At 36.3% G+C, this 20,543-nt stretch overlaps 1 protein-coding gene across 9 annotated transcripts in view; it reads right to left on the bottom strand.

The window, feature by feature from the left end:
- Nucleotides 1–20,543, bottom strand: part of LOC113112445 (protocadherin-15-like) — a 171,470-nt gene that overhangs the window by 94,629 nt on the left and 56,298 nt on the right. For all 9 annotated transcript variants that reach the window (XM_026278031.1, XM_026278026.1, XM_026278034.1 and 6 more), the window contains 5 exons: nt 9,431–9,591; nt 7,286–7,441; nt 3,949–4,068; nt 3,691–3,801; nt 705–875 (listed from right to left, as the gene is read on the bottom strand). In XM_026278031.1, coding sequence (XP_026133816.1) covers nt 705–875; nt 3,691–3,801; nt 3,949–4,068; nt 7,286–7,441; nt 9,431–9,591 — 719 coding nt within the window. The remainder of the gene's footprint in view (nt 1–704; nt 876–3,690; nt 3,802–3,948; nt 4,069–7,285; nt 7,442–9,430; nt 9,592–20,543) is intronic.

Genomic DNA, 20,543 nt, shown 5'->3' with positions numbered 1-20,543 from the left:
AGCTGGCCAATCAGAGCATATCTCGCTTTTCAGAACAATGAGCTTTGTAAAAATCGATGCAGAAATTCGGGCATAGAGGAGCAACAATAATTGGGAAATATGTGGAAAATAATGTGGTTTTTTTTTTTTACCCTAAATCGCATAAACATATTTCATTACACCAAATACACAAAATAATGTTCTTTATTAGCAACGTGACATGAACCGTTTAAGGTAAGCATTTATTTTTCCTAAAAAAAAAATTATTTTTAATGGATCTATAGTGACAGGAAAGACATCTGTCCAAAAAAATAAGATACATTCAGAATAAATGCTGTCCTTTTAAATTAAAAAATGGTGCTCAGTTTGCACAAAAATATGAATGTTTCTTGAGTACAAAATTAGCATTACTGAAAGATAACGTGAGACTGAAAATTCAGCTTTGCCATCACGATACATTTTAAAATATTAAGTTATTTTAAATTACAATATTTTTCTGTTTTTACTTTTTATAATCAAACAAATTAAACTTTTGTGGTCATATGTGACCTTTAAAAAACATTAAAAAAATTGTACTGCTCCCAAACTTTTGAATGGTAGCAAACAATCAATGAACGGTCCATAGGTTTGCTTTTTTTCCCCAGCAAGAGATCCAGTAGGAAAATAAATATATCAAGTGAATATTCAGCAGTTGAATACCTCTGAGGTTCTCTGCAAGGTCTTACCGGGTCAGTGAGCTCAGGAATGGCCAGACGGTATGTGATAGGGTTACAGTCCTGTGTGTTGTTGACCAGAACACATGGGAGGAACATGGGACCCAGATCATCTCCATCCGAAACATCCAGAGTAAGAGTAGTGGTTGCCGTGCGACGAGTTCCCGGAAACGGAGCCCGGTCCTAAAAAAAAAATGTTACCATAGATACAAACTTTTATATTTTTTTAAATATTTAAGCTTAATCAACTTGTCTTTTTTATTTATTATTAAATAACCAACAGGTAGGAATCATAAAATGTAGTGTAATGTAATTCTCCAAACTTTAATAATTGACTCAACGATTTCTAACACTTAGGGTCTAAATAAAATGTGTATCATCCATATCAAAGCCAACTCCGCTGTTCTGTATTTCCCTTCAATAAGATTTCAGAGAGAAAGAGAAAACACAGTAACAAAACCAATCCCCTCATTTTCCACATCCTGAAATGATTCCATTTTCTTCAAGGAGAGCTGTTGCAGCCTTGATGTAGAGCATTTATTTGAGCCATTTGGCTCTCTGAATACATGTTCACGGCCTCTGGGGTCTAGACACCCTCACAGGGATGCTGTTCTAGACGGGTTTGGAGCTAGTTGTGTATGCAGCTCATGTGAGGGTGGAGGGACACATTTGGAAGTGAATCAGGATGCTTGTTATTCAGTGACAGATATAGGGAGGTGCCTTGAATATTAAAAAGTGCATTGTGCAAAGTGGCAACCTAACAGGCCCAGACTGCTTGACCAAAAAGTCAAGGTTATTTTTTGTAATCTACAGTAAAGGTTACAGAGTAAGCAGTCATTTAGCAGACATCTTTATCCAAAGTGACTCACAGCTCATGGCTCACTCCTTACTGGGATCAGATCGGTAACCCTTTAATTACTGCCACAAGTTTATGACCATTTTAAGGTTGGTCTGACTTTAATGCAATGTTGTGGGTTGTAAACAAGTTAAGGTCTATAAACAACCTTAACAACATCAAAAACTGTGTATATAGTAATACTGAAAGCTTTTATTTTTAGCAGTGTTTCTAGGTTTACTTCTGGGTAGGTGATCGTATGTGTTATGCAAAATAAACCATCAAAAGAAAACTCTAATATTCTCAAATGCACACTCGTTAATGCAAAAAACTTGCAAAACGTAATCTTGCAAGTACAAATTCAAATTTAAAAAAATAAAACACAAATGTAAGCCCAAAAACTGTCACACACAAACTTTCAAATAGATATTCAAAACCATAAATTTAATAGAATTCAAACCAAGTAATGTCATGCCCCTGGACTCATTATGTTGTGTTTTTTCTCCATGTGTTCCATGTTTATTGTGTCATTATGTTCAGGAGTGTCATGTAATTACCCTCATTAAAGTTCCCTTTATAAATTGCATTCAGTTCAGTGTTTGATTGTCCGGTTTCGTCGATGTGTATGTGTGTTTCTGCCTTCTCCCTATGTGGATTATTAAAGAATTTGTATCATCATCCTCTTCATAATGGCTTCTCTCCCGCACCACACCGTGACAATTAACCCACAAATGCAACCTAAAAAAACTCCCAAAAGTAAAGAATTCTTGGTAGAATAAAATCACTTATAAACTCATACAATAAAAAACTTAGTACACATTTAAACTCATGCAGTAAACCCTCAAATGCAAACTCACAAACTCATTTAAAAATGCTCAAATGTCAACTCGCAAGTACAAATTCAGACTTTTAAATTTACAAACACAGGGGCAGTTGTGGCCTAATGGTTAGAGACTTGGACTTGTAACCCAAAGGTCGCAGATTTGAGTCTCTGTGCTGGCAAGAGTTGTAGGTGGGGGTGAGTGAATGAACAGTGCTCTCTTCCGCCCTCAATACCCATGACTGAAGTGCCCTTGAGCAAGGCACTGAACCCCCAGTTGCTCCCCGGGCGCTGGATCTATAGCTGCCCACTGCTCTGGGAGACTTCTCACTGCTGTGTGTGTGCACTTGGATGGGTTAAATGCAGAGCACCAATTCGGAGTATGGGTTACCACACTTGGCAAATGTCACGACTTTCATTTCACTTTCAAACTCAAAAATGTAAAGTCTAAAATAAAAATTCTAAATCCATAAACTCACAAATTCAAACCAATTAACTCACACAAACGTAAACTAACTAACACAACATGTTTTACTTCTCAAACATAAACGTGCAGCACAAATTCAAAATAATGAATTCTCAAACGCAGACTCAAAAACTGTCCAGCGTAAACCCTTCAATCCCATACACTCACAAATGCCAATTCAAAAACTCAACCAGGAACAAACCAGTAAGCTCACATATTCAAAGTCAAAAACTTTCAAATGTGTACTTGGAAGTACAATTCAAACTTATAAACCCTTAACTGAAAACTCAACAACTCTCAAAGGTAAACTCACAAGTACAAATTCAAACTCGAAACCTCACAAACGCAAACTCAAAAAACACTCCAATGCAAGTTCAAATACTCTCAAAAGCAAACTCACAAACAAACCTAAACTCTCAAATGCACATTCACAAATGTACTTAAGTCACTAGTGCTCTTAAACAAAGACAACAATGCTAAAACTGGGATTTAAAAAATATGTTTTTCTTGGTAGCTAAACAAATAAATATCACAAAAATGCAAATAAATACAGAAAAAAACAAACTAACAAATAAATGAATAAGCACATTTACCTGGTGTTGCATGGTTAGTTAAGTGATTTTTCCCACACTAGTCTCACGATGAACATCTATAATGTTTAAGCTTTATGGCTGTATTTTCAAAACTGATTTATTTCTTTAACATTTATCTCAGCATTGGGCCTTATCCAAAACACATCACCAATCTTTTGTGCTGTAAGTGCATTATTGCAAACACAATTTCCAAGGTTATATGTGGTAATCAACAACATGCTACTCCTCTTAAATGTATTAAAGTGTAAAGGAACAACATCGTATGATGGTGAAGGATATCTTACATTGGCCTGGACTATAATTAGATAGCGAGTTCTCTCCTCATAGTTCAGCCGCTCTGCCAAAACAATGTTACCAGACAGAGTCCCAGCAACACGCACAGTCCTGTTTGACATCTGAGACAGACAAACAGAGGAAGATTGCACTATTTTAAATAAAACATAACAGTTTGAAAGTTCACCCATAAAGTCACTGCTTTAATCATTAATTATATGAAGAACTTGAGTGTAGCTTCAGAGGGTTTGTTTGATTGGATGAAGTACCGGGTCATTTGGGTTGTACTGAATGGCATATTCGATCTGTCCGTTTGGTCCATCATCGATGTCCGTGGCTCCGTTGTTTCCTGAGAAGCCAGTGAAGATGGTGGTACCGACAGGAGTGAGCTGGAGAGATATCATTAAAAAAACACATGAAACAAACATCAGACACTGGCTATATGCTTGTGTAACAACACAGAAACTCTGACAGGCCTCAGATGTGACCCATCTGACCCAGATAATGTGTGGGTATGTGTGTTCCTTCTGAAACCCTTTAGTGGACAGACTAGACATGGACAAGAGAGGAAGAAAGAAAATACAAATAAAACAAAAAATAAACAGAAGAAAACAAAAAAACTAAAATCCAAATGGAAGGAGAGAGAGAGCAAAACCTGCACATAAACCTGGAAACAAATACAAATGACTGATATGAAAACAACAGGTTAGGGTCTTTCCACAGCTGTGGTGGCATTTCCATCTGCTATGTTTCTGGAAAGCAAATTGATTAATCCTATATTTAACCTACTGTGCTATATTAATGAATTTCTCTTTCTTATTACATAGAAGGTCTCATTAAACAATTGTAGGATATTGTATTTTAACCCATACATTTTTTTTATATTATATTTGTATATTATTTTAATTTGTCAAATGTATTTTACAATAAATAGTTTGTAGTTTTAGCAATAAAAATATTTAGTATTATAGTATATATATTTGTGTGTGTGTGTCTGTGTGTGGGCCGATTTAAAGCATATTTCAGACTTTCAATTTTTTTTTTCAAATTATTGTCAAAAAGTGACAATACTGATAAGATATTACTTACTAAAAGAGTTTTAAACCAAATGTTTTGGAAAACAACCTGACAATCTACTAATCTCATCTTGCTTGGAATACTGAGGTGAATGTCAGCATCTCGAGGATTGAAATTCACACGTGAAACCTCATACAGTATCAGTCTGCCTCTGGGACTGCAAATCACCCGGAAAACCCAGGAACCAAGCCACGGCCAAATCAAAAGCAGCTCACATGATCACATTTACCCCCAAATGCAAAATACCACTTGATACTCTTCTTCCTCTCCTCACACCCCCCTGACTTCATCACTTCAATGTCTTTCTGTCCCTCACTTTCTCATTTTGCATGTACATGATGAGGAAAATAGAAAGAAAAAGGATAACAGAATATTTTACCTCAAGGAGAGGAGAGACATTGACAAGCTTTTACACACCCAAAACGTGCACACTCTCGAAAGATATTCAAACATATTCCAAATAAATGAAAGCCATTAAGTTTAAAAATAATCCTCATATCTGAACTTGTGGAGAGAAGGGTCAAGGATGTGTGTGCCTGCATAATGTTAAGTATAATTTTGAGCCGGTGAAAAAAGGGTATGCTTTTAGATCTGAATAACTGATGGAGCACGCCAACAGACTATACAATGATTTCATATGTGTTTGCTTCACTCCCTACTCTCTTTTCATTAATGAGTGCAGTTTTCTTCCCTGTGTTGATGCATTTCTTGTTGAAAAAGGAAGTTGTGTTGGGACACATTCAAAGAACTTTAGCGTCTGGACCAATCAGACACAAACATTTTTTTTTTTTTTCTGTTATATTTAACAAATACATCTCTCATTTAACAAACTAGCTATGAGGGTTTATATACCCTTCCCCTGAAATGCATCTAACACCTCAGAAAGGCAACCAATGCTGATATCACTGTTTGTATTGCCCAAGGGAATGCGGGCAAAGCACAACTTACAATTAATTTACCCTTAGGAAAGACACATAATGCCCATAAAAATGGACTCTTCCCTAATTAGTTCATAGGAAAACCTTACATTGAATGGACACACATATCTTTCAGGTCATTGTGTATATTACTGCTGGTCTAGTATAGTGTATTTTGTATTGTATACCTTTTATGTATGCTTATGATAGAAGTCTTTCATGTAACCTTACATATACCATGTTTGGTCTCTATGAATTTGTCTTCTGATGATCTAATTGAGAGTATATATTATATGTTTAAAGCTATGCAATATATGAGAGTTCAGTGAACCTTCAGTAGTTTGTGCATCAACACCTTATCGAGATCCATATGCAAATTACCATGTCCTCACACAAAGGGTCGTAAATCTCTCCCGTGTTCCCCACCTCCCGCTTGGTTTTACTCAAGTGGTTAACTGACTCTTTTCATAGCTTCATTCTCTGGTTTTCCTGATGGTATCATCCATCAAATCTCATTTGCCCTTTCCCCTGTATGAGTGATTGTAGCTTTGTTTGTTTTTTTAGTTAGTGTTTAGTTAATAAAACCTTATGCACAGATTACATGAGTTTCTGATTCAGCCTTGCAAATGAATGTCCCTTAAGTTTTTGATCCTCGCTACATGCTCAGATGCATTAATACTGTATGAAAGTATTTTCTGTGCCCACAAAAATATCCTTTTGTAGATTTGATATGAAATTGCACTAAATGTTCGCAGGATGAACTGATAAGTTGATGGAAATGTATTTCTGCTACAGTTACTACATTTCCCTTTTGAGCTAATTTACTTACAGAGCTCATGCCATTTTTTTTTTTATAACGAGTATGAATTAGTTTGCAACAGCAATGAGCCTTGATTTGCTACTTGATATTGCTTATCAGTGCTATGTGAATACATTCACATTCTGATTTCATTTTAATATTTTACACTTCGAAGTTTGGTAAGATTTGTATTATTATTATTAGTAGTAGTCGTAATAATATTTTCAATTTTCAAAACAGTTGTGACACTTCCACGATTCTTTGATGAGTAGAAAGTTTAAAAGAAAAGCATTTATTCGAAAAATAACTTTTCTGTAACTTTGGATAAATTTAATGTGTCCTTGTTAAATACAAGTATACATTTTTATAAAAATAAATAAATCTACTGACCCCAACTTTTGATTGGTAGAGTTTGTTTATGATAACACATATCACTCACTAAATGAAACATCAAACATAATTAAACATAATGATATCATTGCTGAAAAAAAGCATTAATTTCTTTAAAAACAATAATCATAATATAATAATAACAATACTATTAATAATAATAATTTAAAAAGTAATTTAAAAATATTACTGACCCCAAACGTTTGATCTTTCCGAACGTTTTTTGTACTAACTTACTGGTTCATTCGTCACATTGCACTGTCAGATATAATGCCCACCTCAATGCTCTTTTGTGCTGCACATTATGTCAAATTAATTTAGAAAATTAGCACATTCAAAAGAAACTGAAATGACATAGAAAGAGACAGAGGCAGAGACAGAGACAGAAAAAAAAGAGGCAGTGCATAAATGATCAGGCCTCACCTCATTAACTGATACATAGTAACGAGGCTGCTGGAAACGAGGTGTGTTGTCATTTCTGTCCCTCACCACTATCCGTACTTCATGCAGAATAATTGTTCCCACGAGCTCATTGGTGCACTGAATCTGAACCACAATAGTAGTGATGGAACTGGGTGGCTGAAAAAAAAAACAACACATATACCATCAAGGTAATATATAATATATGGTAATACTACCAATTTGCAATATTTTCAAAAGTTATGGCCATTACAGTAACATTAAGGTACCCAGCATTAGTAAAGTGTACTAACAATACAGGCAATCAGCCTGGGTGTGTGAATGCACAAGATTACATAACTTGTGTAACAATGCAAACAAGATTAATGTCAATTCTGCATATCTCTTTTGGATAAATAAGGTGCTTGGCCTCAAGGACTATGAATCCGACAAAGCCTGGTAAAGAGGAAGAGGAGGAGAAAGAGGAGGGTATGGACTCTAATCACTATCCAATAGTGTCGTAAAAGTCCTGTCATCAACACAGTAGCCGATTTTCCACCGTAGGGCCAGTGCTGGCCAGTGCTTTAAACAGACGGGGCTTGTAGCACCGAGGCCAAAATAGCGTTGCGTTTCCACCATTGGGCCAGAAGCTCTGCTGCGCTTCACTAAAGCCCGCCCTTTACATGCCTCTCTATAACAACATCATGCAACCCCGGCCAACTGGCCCTGGCACACACTAGCACACCCACTTTTGGCCCGACAGTGGAAACACGGCTAATGCTTCTCAGACAAGCACACAGACACATGTGTGGAGCTAGCAAGCCTCTTTTTAGAAGATTGATGTAATGTACAGACAGACCGTATAAGAGGGAGGAGATGAAGCACTTGTAAAAAGGAATTTTAGAAATCGCTATGCTCATATTGCGGCTGTGGGAGTAAAATCTCCTGCCTTTTGATGGAAGACTTGGCTGTTCTTGTACTGTACAACAGTAGATTGCACTTTTTATTTTATACTTTATATCAAATGTTTTAAACATTATAAACAGTACCAACAACAACAAATTAATAAAAACAAACAATAACAATAATATTAAAAGTATAATTACTGTCTGACTGATTAATTAATTATTATATGAACAGAAGGTCTACGTGTCTGTTAAATACATAACATTTTTTTGAGAAGCAAACTTTTTTAAATAAGTGTCAAATTATTTTCAATCATAAACCACATTAAATGTTGCTATTTTTATTTATACTAAAACAAACAAGCAAAAATTATTTAAAATATATTCTGACATGTTGTCAGAGAAAAGGGATGTCGTTGCAAGCCATTCTTTGATTAAAGATTATGAGGGTGCATGAATAAAAAACAAATAATAAAAAAAAAAATTGTGATATGCACAAATAAATAATTTATAATAAACAATGCAATATTCCATTAAGAAAATGTCCATTTTGATGTCAAAGTCCCTTTTATCGGATGCAAAATTCACTTTTACATGGTATTCGCAAAAAGTAAAAAATATTTGTGATCAAGCTGCACCTCAAAAAGAAGTAAGTCTCACACTTTATATTTTTTATGACTATTTGAAAATCGCCTTTCCTCTTCCACAGAAGAAAGGGGCGGGGTGAGCAAAGCTCATTAGCATTTCAAGATACATGCACTGAAATGGGTCGCTGTGAACAGGGCTCTTTTTGACAAGGTAAAACGGATGTTACAGACATTTCATGAAGACCCTAAACAATCATAACAAATTGTAGAAAATTGGCATCCGATGTGCCCTTTAATATCTCATGCAATTTTGTATAAGTATATATATTTATCTTGTTTCTAGGATGTTCAAATATTTTACTGGAAAGAGTAACATAATGATTAAGAAAATGTTGGAGTCATGTGTGGCTGCTGCGATCTCATTACCGTGACGTGTGATGGTATGCTTCCTGTCAGGACAGAATTTATTGTCTGTTGTTAATCTTAGAGCCTCTAGGTAGACTGCCATATATATATATATATATATATATATATATATATATATATACATATATATATATATATATATATATATATACATATATATATATATATATATATATATATATATATATATATATATCCATTTGTGCCAGCCAAAGGACAGCAGCAGAAATTTTTTATTTTTGTTTACTCACGTCTCGGTCCAGCACTCGTCCAGTGCTGTTGAGATACAGTCTCTGCAGCGCAGGGTCAAGGATAACCCAGTAATCATAGTTGTCCAGCAGCGTCAAGGAGATGGTTCTATCTGGATCCTGAGCGCGACCATTGATCTGCATGTTTTCCACAAGAACGGTACCTGACAGAAAGAGATTGAAAAAGATAGAAAAGCTTATGTTTCAAGGTGCATGACAGGAGATTGACCACCTCATGTAATAGAAAAGTTCAAGTAATAATATACATAATAATAATGATGATTTCCCCATGAATAATAAATAGTTGTATATCCTTATTCTGTACAGATTCATTAGCTTCCTTTCTTGGCTCATAAATATCTGTGTATGAGAAGCTGATTATGTAAGAATGTGAAGGTTATCATTTCAGCATGTGTTAATGTATGGTTGGCTGAGTTCTCGCCTCTACTCCAAGATAATTACACTTCATTTAATGCTTCAATGTGTTACAAATGTTTTCAAATCCTTTTGAATCCCTTCTGAAAAACACAAAATAATAAGTCCTAACAGAGCATGAACCACCGTTCAGCGGTATTCAATTAATGTTCCAGGCTCTACATTTCCCTCGCAACAAAGGTCCAGACAATCATAACAACCGTGTTTTTAAATAAAATGAATATTCCTAAAATATGCTTTTTCACTGGAATGGATAAGATTATTTATGAGCCATTATCATAGAAAACATTCACCTGATGTGAATCGGCAGCTTAATCTAAGATTTCTAAGTGGACTCATATGAAAGATTTGGATAAAGCACCATTAAATAAAGCCTGGAATCACCTATGATTCATTATAAATGTTCAGGCTGGCAGCTGCACCTTGCAAAAAGAAAGAAATAAGAAATCCTGAAAGTTGTTGAACTAGTCTCTCCAAGCACATTACCTGTACAGCATAAAAATAATGAACTGACTACTTCTGTAAAACAAATGCTGAAAAAAAAAAATGCAAATGAAATGCTGAATCGAACCTGAAACGTTGCCATCGTCATGTCAGTTATATTTATTTATTAAAATTATTTTCCATCAAAAAAGATTTGACCTTGTGACCTCTCATTCTGAAAAGAAGACTATTCCTCAGAGCCCCAAAATCTCACATTCACGTAGAGGGCTTGAGTCTCTTTAAGACTGAGATCCAAGAAAGGCCCCTGGCACAAACAATTCACCCAGAAAGCTGGACATATTATTTTCTCAAAGCTCCTATGTACATTCAACAAGGAGCACTTTTCACATCCCATTAAACTCTTAAAGTCATTGCCCACTTAAAGTGCCAGCATGTATAGATCTTGCCCTAATTGCAGTAAACCTTTGTTTGTTTGTTTGTTTAAGTGTATTAACTGTTAAAAGTGCTGAAAAATACAGTGCATTCAAGAAATATGCAATACTGTAACACAGTTATGCAACATTATAAATATAATGTGCTTTTTTGTCCATTAAGTTTCCTAAAGAGAATAACATTAGACTGATTTCACGATCCTTCATTGTCTTGCAGCTTGCTAATATGAAAGCATTAAAATGAGAAAGATATTTTAAATGATGTTTCTTCATCACAGATTTGGAGAAAATGAGCATTACATCACTTGCTCACCAATGGATCCTCTGCATTGAATGGGTGCCGTCAGAATGAGATTCCAAACAGCTGATAAAAACATCACAATAATATGCAAGTAAACAGTTTGGGCTCTCATTCTGACGGCACCCATTCACTGCAGATGATCCACTGGTGAGCAAGTGATGTAATGCAAAATCTGTTCTGATTAGTTAAAAAATTCTAGTACATCTTAGATGGCCTGAGGGCGAGTCGATTTCTAACCAATTTTCATTTTTCATTTCATATTCCTATAAAAACTTAAAAGTTTGTATTACAAATTATTCATTTCCATGAAAAAAATTGTCACGAAGCAAAATAGTGTACTTGAAAGTCACAATAACAATATTTTAGCAGTCAATTCCACCAGTTAAATTTTTACAATCTTTCTTGTTGCAATTGCATTTGGTGATGCTAGTGGAGCAGAAAGTATACACTTCAGCATTAAGTGAATTAGCCTACAGCCCAGATCCCTGAGAAACTCTGCTATAACAGACATCCAATGCCGTCAGACATAGACAGACTCAGAGGCCTTGATGTTTGACTCCAGTATTACCTGAAAGAGAATCCATGACCTGAGTGAAACCACCCCTTAGCATGTGAGCAGAGCAAAAATACATCAGCCAGGAGTGAGGGCATATGTGAGAATCTCTGTGTAAACAGCATCTCAGTACCTGGAGTGAGGGGTCACAACACACCTGCTGTCACAGCAAACCCATCCCACACCAGCTAATATCAGCTGTTTGAGTGGTTAGAAATATAGAATGGTGTTAACATTTGGCTTCTGTTGGATTAGTTTTAATTCTGTTTGATTTGTCCTGGAAAAAACAAATTGCGAGGAAAATGGCTCCTTTGATTCATGTCTGCACACTGGAGAAAATCAAATGCTATTACGAGGGATCTCACGCCAGGCACGACGGAGACTCGAGGGAACGCCATACACGAACACATACCCCACACACCAAATCCAACACAGCTTCTCAGAAACCTTTTCACACCCATAAGCAGGTGTGAGCTTGTGCTCCGTCGCACATGTGCAGACTTTCCACATCTATTCCTTCACAACCTGGCGAACGGCATCATTAGTGCTGTTTGCTAAGGCAAAACCACTATTATTCAAACTTTAACACATAACCATTTATGCTACAGGCATGAATCATACCTCAAATCCTGTGGCTTGCTGTGGAGAGATGTGCTATTACATTTTTAAATGGCTGGAATTACATCTTTTGGTGGTGCATAATAGAACAGGAGAAAAAACTCAAATACCTATACTGTTCAGAATATTGAAAGAGAGACTCGAGCAATATTTAGAGATCAGAATTACATAAAGATTTATGAGTGGGCTCTTTGGTTTGAGATGGTATGAATGGTCTCTGATGCATTAATGGTTGGCCACTTGGATGCCCAGTCTGACGGAAAAAAAAGAAAAAAGGTTAAGGTGATAAGGTCACTTTAAAATTATGAATCTTTAAGTGATTATGATTTAATACCTATATGATTAATTGTGTGATTGATTGGCTGATTGATTGATTGATTGACTGATTTCCTTAAAATGGGTGATTAATTATCAATGACTATATAATATTAATAACAAAATATGTTTTACTGTAGAATTAAACATTAAGAATTTTATAATAATAATAATAATACAACAATTAATACAAAGCTAATATTTACAGCTTTAGGTGAATGTCCTAAGATTGCGTTTGCATATGCATGTTACAATCCACCCAAACTCAGAGCAAATGGTGTAGAGAAGCATTTACCTCAAACCAAGCCACTCTAAAACACTGAAAACACTGAACCACAAGCTGTTAGCATTTTAAAGAACACAGTGCAGCGCTTCATTTTAAAGCATATAACACATATTCCTTTTTAAAGGTGTCATCGGATGCTACATGCAAGTTTTTTTAACTGAAATGTGTGTTGGCAGTGTGTGTACACAACCACCCTATAATGATAAATATCCAACCAGTTTTTTTTTTTTTTTTAAGCTACTAAAATCTTTATCCCTTTCTCAAATCGAGCCACTCTCAGATGCCTGTCTGTTTGATATCACAACAACATGTTAGTTCAGTCAGGTCATGTTAGTCATGCTTGCATCAGCTGACAGTCAGCTGTTCCTGATGTGTACCAATCCAGTCTTGACACCTATCACCTGTGGTCTATTTAAATTCCCATTATTCAGTGTCTCTCCATCGCATTGCTGCTTGCAAAAACTCCCTCCTCCAACCCCAACTCCACCAACTGAACCTGTAATCCGATCTAACTTGTTCTTTCTTTACAGTGTCTTCATTGGAAGCAGACTCTATAGCCCCTTTCACACTGCCATTCCGGCAAATACAGGGGTAAAGTGTTCCTGTAATTGTTCCCTGGTCGCTAGATTTGGCACTTTCACACTGCTAGTGATGACCCGGTATATGTGCGTGCTTTCACACACAACCCTTGAAGATCCCGTAACGACACGTGACATCAGCGCGTGACGTGTAATGTACGAGTCGACAACGCTTGGCACATTATACTTTAACTGAAGCAAGCAAACGATCTCTGCGTCAGCGCGGAAAGTGAGGAACTAACTGATCTCTGCTTCATTACAGTTTGCACATATGTTTTCGTCGCGAATGTTGATCTTCCTCCAAAACAGCCGGTAAAAAAGTCGCGCGATAATGCGCGTCATCACTTCGATACGGAATTAGATCTGGCTTTTGTTCACACAGCGCTCGTTCCGGATCGATTACCGCAATGTTACTATGTCCCCGACCCGGGTTCGATTCGGTAATCAATTCCGGGACGTGGTTGCTTTCACACAGAAGGCGACCAGGCAATGTTACGGGAATATTGCGGGTACGACGTGCAGTGTGAAAGGGGCTTATGACATTTTGTTTACAACTCACGTAATTGTGAACTGTAATTATATATGCTTATAATGGTTCTGTTCTGTACCCCAGGGGGGTTTGTCTTGCTGCTCTCCCCGCTCTGTCCAAGCATGGCTGCATGGACAGGCGTGTTGCCCAGAACATAACCATACCGCCAAAACTAACTGTATGCATTTATTATTGTCATAAATATACTTGATGGAAGTGGTCCCGATTGAAGTAGCATTTAACCACAGACTGGACTGGCGTCTTCACTTAAACCAGCCCTGAGTGAACTGTCATCAGTCTACCATTGTTTTGATGCCAGAGCAAAAGTAGACAAGAATCTACCTAAATGCATCCATATTAGCGCAAATCATTCGTGATCCAGCTTCACCTACAGAAAAAGTGAGTATAAGGTTTTTTTTAATTAACCTTTGCAATTTGGCTTTTCTTATAATGTGCTACTTAGCAAGTTTCACAATGAATGCAGCTAAAGAAAACAGTTTCTCTGAAAGCGGCTCGGAAGAGAGAGGTGGGGTCAGCAGAGCTCATTAACATTTAAAGGAAAATGCTACAAAATGGCTTGCTCTGAAAAGAGCTGATTTTGACAGAGTAAAACAAAAAAGGTGCTTTTCCACTACCATTAAGACATTTTAACCAAACTATGTTACAGACTTTTCATCAAGACCCTAAAGAATCATATCAACTTGTGGAGAATGGGCATCCGGTGAACCCTTTAAATAAATACTGCCTTTGCGATTTGATAATTCATATTATCCATATTGGTTTAATTTTGATTAAAGGCACAACACTACTGGCTAAGACTAAAAACTAGCTTAGGCTGGTTTAAGCCTAAAAAGACTCCAGCAAACCCAGCAATAAGTTTGTTGGGGCAAGAACCAGTCGCACTTACTTCAGAAATGATTATTCTCTGCCAGCTCAATTGATGTGCCTTCTGTCAACCAGCCAAAGAAGTTTGTGCCAAACAGTTTTAAAACGGAAAAATGCGAGACGGGACACAGTTGTTGTTTGACAGGGAAAGCAGGTCCAATTTAAACTGAAGGAAATGGATGCTTATTTGAATGCAGAAATGAGCTGTCATCCTCCTGTTGTGTGTGTGTGTGTGTGTGTGTGATTGTATTATGTTCAGACGCCTCATGAGGCTCGGCTCTATTAAAGGAGACCTAAAGCCTGTGTGTGTGAACTGCAGGAAGGATATGAAATCTAGCAGAATCGATTGGGAGAGAAATCGAATTTGATGTGAAAATCCTAGAACATCACGTTACCCTATTGATGAAAATCTTTGTTCGTCATCAGAAGAGTCCTACTGTCACAAAATCATTATAGTACAGGGTTGTGTAACTGGCTTTAACTTTCAATCAAACAGGACAACTGCAAACAATCAGATACCTCTCCATCATAAAACACAAAAAAATGATTATATTCAAGTGACACTGGAAGACTTCCCGGAGAAAAGAAAAAGATCAAATGATTCCCTTGTTGTTTCTCTAGACAGCAATGAGATTAAATGGGAGACCTCATAGAGACTTTAGCTTAAGGACACAGTTCCTCGTTCTCAAAATGTGTCCTCATTTATTCACCCTCTTGTTGTTACAAACCCAAATCACTTTCTTTTTTTCTGACAAACACAAAAATCAGACGTTAGAAAGAAAGCTAAAGCAAAAGTATCACAGAATATGCAAAGTTTGTCAGATCAGATTGTCCAGAACTCAATATCTATATATTAAATATTGCTATTTCTATTTAATACTTCAAAAAACAACTACATACAGCCTTATTAGCACTACTGAACTAGAAAAGAGCAACCACTGAGCACTAAATATAGTCATGTGACAGTTATTATTAAAAGTCATATATGTGATGTGATTTATGCACAAAATTATGGAATTTGTGATATGATTTATGTACAAAAGTATGCAACTTTAAACATATAAATAATTTTTAATGTATATTACAATATAAACTATTGTTACTATTATCTATCTATCTTAAAATAAATATGATCCCAAAGTCAGCCCTGAAAAGTCAGACATCTCAATGTAAACTTCAATATTTATCATAACATTCTTGTTAAGCTAATTATTTGTGCTAATCTATTCACATCAATTTTACAGCTCTAGGCATTTAGTACATTGGTATATATTTTCATTTCTTATTTACATTTATTCATTTAGCAGATGTTTTTATCCAAAGTGACTCACAAAAGAAGAACAAACCAATTTGCCAAGGAATCTTAGAATAAGGAATTTTAGAAGAAATATCTGAGACATTGATACTTCAATACAGCATAACAGAGAGCCTTAATAAGTCTCCAGAGCTCAAAAAAGCAACTTATGAGCAATAAACTGTTGCTTTGTGTCATGATGAGTGATCTGATCATCTGACCTCTAACCTGTAAATCCATCATTCCATTAGACGTCTGAAAAATTCTGCAAGTCATTACACAGCTGCAGACTTTAGGCTTTGAGACTACTCCTCCACTGTTACACAATGATGTGTGACTTCCTTCGTAAAGTCCCAGAGTTAAATAGATCAGGAGAGGGTAATCTTATTTTGAAGTGTAAAGCTCTTTTGGGAGTTGTATGGTGGCTTCTCCTCAGACCCCTAGAGGACCTGGGGCTCATTCAAGAGTGATGGTTCTTTACCGCCTGTGTGCAGAAGGCTAGAGAAAGTTCAAAATAATTACTGAAATTCTGTACCACACATTCAGCATTACATAAAACTAATAAACTGCAGAAAAATAAAGTGGTCAAAGGGAAATCACCCACATAAAAGAACAACGATAAATAATCTCGGCGCTTTGTTGTGCATCCTCTGTCATGTGACATTAAAAAAACCTGACCCCTGCTGTCACACTGACCTATTAATAAGAGAGGCTAATTACTGTCTTTACCATAACACAATGTGCATATGAATAATTGGACCGCAGGAACAGATCTTTGTCTTGAAGCTCCTGGAAGAGTTTTCTCCTCAGAACTGCAACCATCAACATCTTGAACTCAACATGATGAGATTTCACCTTCTGAATCACACAAAAGGGCGATTTGTGGATAAGATGTTAATGGCTGTTTTCACGAGTGTAAAACGCTGCCAAGCTGCCGTGAACAGCTGTGTGGACTCATGTGCCAGCCTCCGTGTGGCTTTCACATCATGATTTGGTTAAAGTCATCCTGCTTCCAATTATCAGCTAAATGTCAGAGTCACACCATCCATCCACAGAGAAGACAAAAATCACAAAAGCAGAACAGACTTGGTGGGATGGATTTGGGCAAGCATCTGTGAGGAAGGCCATGGTCAACAAGTGCAAGCAAAGCAGTGGAACACAATGCCTTCTGAAGCCCAGATGGATCGACGAACTGTAGTTTGCCTAGAAATATAGAGTCAATGATGGCTCCAAAACCTAGAGAGCTGCCTTGCTGTCAAAATGCAATTTTAACTCAAAGTAAGTACATTTAACATACAAATAAATCTACATAGTCCTAAACTTTTTGAGTTACCATTGACATGAGTTTTATCATTCTATTGAATTTTTTAAAGCTTAGACTGTTGATTGGGTTGAGTTGGCTGTTTGAACTGACACCATGCAGGCACCATTTGCACGGATGCAGCTTGTGAATTTCTGTCAATGTTTGCTGGTGAGTTGAAGCGCCTTCTCTACCTTTTGCTCTGAAACAAATGAGATGTATAACAGTTCGCTAATCAAAAGAGAAATAATATGAGACTGCATTTATGTCAATCCCAAACCTTTCAACTGTGTCTTTTATATAGGCTGCAACCAATTTGGACCAATTTGGATTATGTGGTTCGCGATTAATAATTAATCAGTATCTGTTCAGTGATCTTCATTAAACAAACAGACGAAAGAGTCATCTCTTGTGGTTTCATAAGTGCTGTTTGCTCTTATAACCCATAAGAGCATAAGACGTGTTTGTCTCTTAAGAGAAAATTATTGTTTGTCTCTTGTAAGATTAACGGACAAGCTTAATAAGTTAAATGATACAGTTGTATTATAACTTTTCAAAGTCCTATTAGAAGTTCTACTTTACTTTTGTGAGTAAAGTTTTACACAAACAAGCTTATATTATATGGATTTATATTATATTATCTGTGTATGTGCCAAATACTAGCCTAAGTTATGTCGCGTTTCCACCAAAATTACCCTGAACATTTTTACCAGGAACTTTTTTCCCCCCAGACCTGTTGCTTTCTGTGTTTCCACCGCGGTGTAAAGTACCGGGAAGATAAGGCAAATAGACTGGTGACGTAGGTCTGCGCGCGTTTCTCGATCACTGAGCTCCCGCTGATCGTGTGGAGCTCATCGGTCTCCGAGATCGGCGAAACACATTTTTAAATAGGCGCTGTCTTTATAAATAAACAACAGATTTGAGTTTTAAACAACTACATTCTCGCCTGAAATACTTTTTAAATTACATTTCATGACACAATAACAGTAATATTTTGAAAATGTTGATCCGAATAAATGGTTATTGAACTCAACCAATGCTGCGTGAACTCAACCAATCAGGATGTTTAGCGCCAAAGTCCCGCCCCCGAAAGATCCGGAACTTTGAAAAAGTACCACCTCGCCAGCAGGGACTTTCTGAGGGGCATTTTTTTACCTGGAACTTTATTTAGTTCCTGATTGCTGCGGTGGAAACACACCAAGTACCAGGCCAAAGTCCCTAATTCCTGGGTAAAGTTCCTTTCGGTGGAAACGCGCTTAAGTTACTAAAGAAATGCAATTTCGAATTAGTTTGCTAATGAATACATTTCATTTAAAACCCAGTCTTTTCTACCATTCTTGATTACTTTACAACTGCAATTATAAGTAGTAGTTTATGGATAATTTAACAGGTCATGTCTCAATGACAGTTTGCCTTATCAGCTGGTAAAAAAACAAAAAAAACAAAAATGAATTCTAATGTTGTCACTATACAGATTCCAAGAAGATCAACGCTGAGCAAAAAAAAAAAAAAAGATGATCTGTAAATGTAAGTACTGTCAGTTTCCTTATTTGTTAAACACTTGTTAAAATGTTATAAACATTTTATAGATTACAGGTAATAACAATGTCAATGTACTGTACAGTCAATGTTCTTGGACCAATTGTTTTGCTTCATAAGACCTCAATATATCATCAAGAGTCAGGGGTATTAATTCTGTGTTTTCAGTATCTGCTTTTATGACACTCAAAGTGATGAAACTGCTTCACTTCCACCTACCTTTAGCAACAGCATTTGTGTTGAGGAAGCCATCATGCCTACATAGGCTGCTCACTAGATTCTGGAACACAGCCATACAGAGGAATGATTTTTACAAGCCCAATAAGTAGCTACTCAATCAGCAGATGGATGGAGTTATCTCAGTGTGAGTGAATGGAGCTTGTTTTTAATTTGTTTTCAGAAGACACTTTTAATTTTGGGAGGTTGTGCAGGTCTAATTCGAGGATGATTAGAGAGGACGGGACGAATCAGTTAGACCCGAGACACTTTAATGAAAGTACAGATCTACAGCACAAGCCAATATATCTACTGCTCACTGAGGAGACCTAGAAAAAACAACTGCTGTCTTCAACAACGAGGAATGCATTACATATCATTGACTAAATTGTTATCAGACAGAATTACTTAAATTATCATATGTGCATTTCTGTGATAAGGCCCATATTTAATTCTGATAATATCATAAATCGCATTAATGCTTATTATGTGGCTAAATGGAATACTTTGCCATCACACAAATTACACAATTCCAATTACACACACACACACACACACACACACAAACACATAGCCTCACCCTCTCTCTCTCTCTCTCTCTCTCTCTCTCTATATATATATATATATATATATATATATATATATATATATATACAACAAACTGTATATATATATATATATATATATATATATATATATATATATATATATATATATATATATGTATGTGTGTGTGTGTGTATGTATGTATTCAATTTTATATTACATTACACTCTTTCGGTGTCTGTTTTTAGTTAAAATTGCACTGCACTGTATTCTATATTGGACATTTAGTTTTAACCATAAAGAACAACAAACAAAACAGTTATTAATAGATTCATAACACCTGCATCGGGCAAAATTTCTAAATCTGTTCATACCTAATAAAAACTACACAGATAGATGTAAATACAGTGTCGCTTATATATTTAGATGTGATTTGTTTAAAGTGAGATTGGGTTTCTTTTGTAGCATTAAGAGGCGATTCAAGAGTCCAGAACTACTGAAATAAACTCATGAGAATAAAGAGGAACGGAAATAACAACAGAGGAAGAGGAGAGAGATGTTGTCCTGCCAGCAAAGAGATATCAATCAGGCCTTCATCCAGGACCTGCCAGGGGCCGCTGAAGACACACAAACACACACACACACGGAAACAGGAGAGATTTAGACTGGCTCTTAAAAATAGTGGCTGTAAAAGTGTTGTGCTTTAAAACTTCACTTTGAGCTTAAAGTCCCACTGAATGCACAAGACCACTAAAAAGCACACAGACACAGAGGTTAGATAGTAAATTAGAGAATTTAAGCATTAATAACTAAATGGCACACAAACAGACCATATGGTTAGTAATT

The sequence above is a fragment of the Carassius auratus genome, chromosome 13 (assembly GCF_003368295.1).
Source record: "Carassius auratus strain Wakin chromosome 13, ASM336829v1, whole genome shotgun sequence".
NCBI classification, from domain to species: domain Eukaryota; kingdom Metazoa; phylum Chordata; class Actinopteri; order Cypriniformes; family Cyprinidae; genus Carassius; species Carassius auratus.
This window is presented reverse-complemented; position numbering and strand designations above follow the sequence as displayed.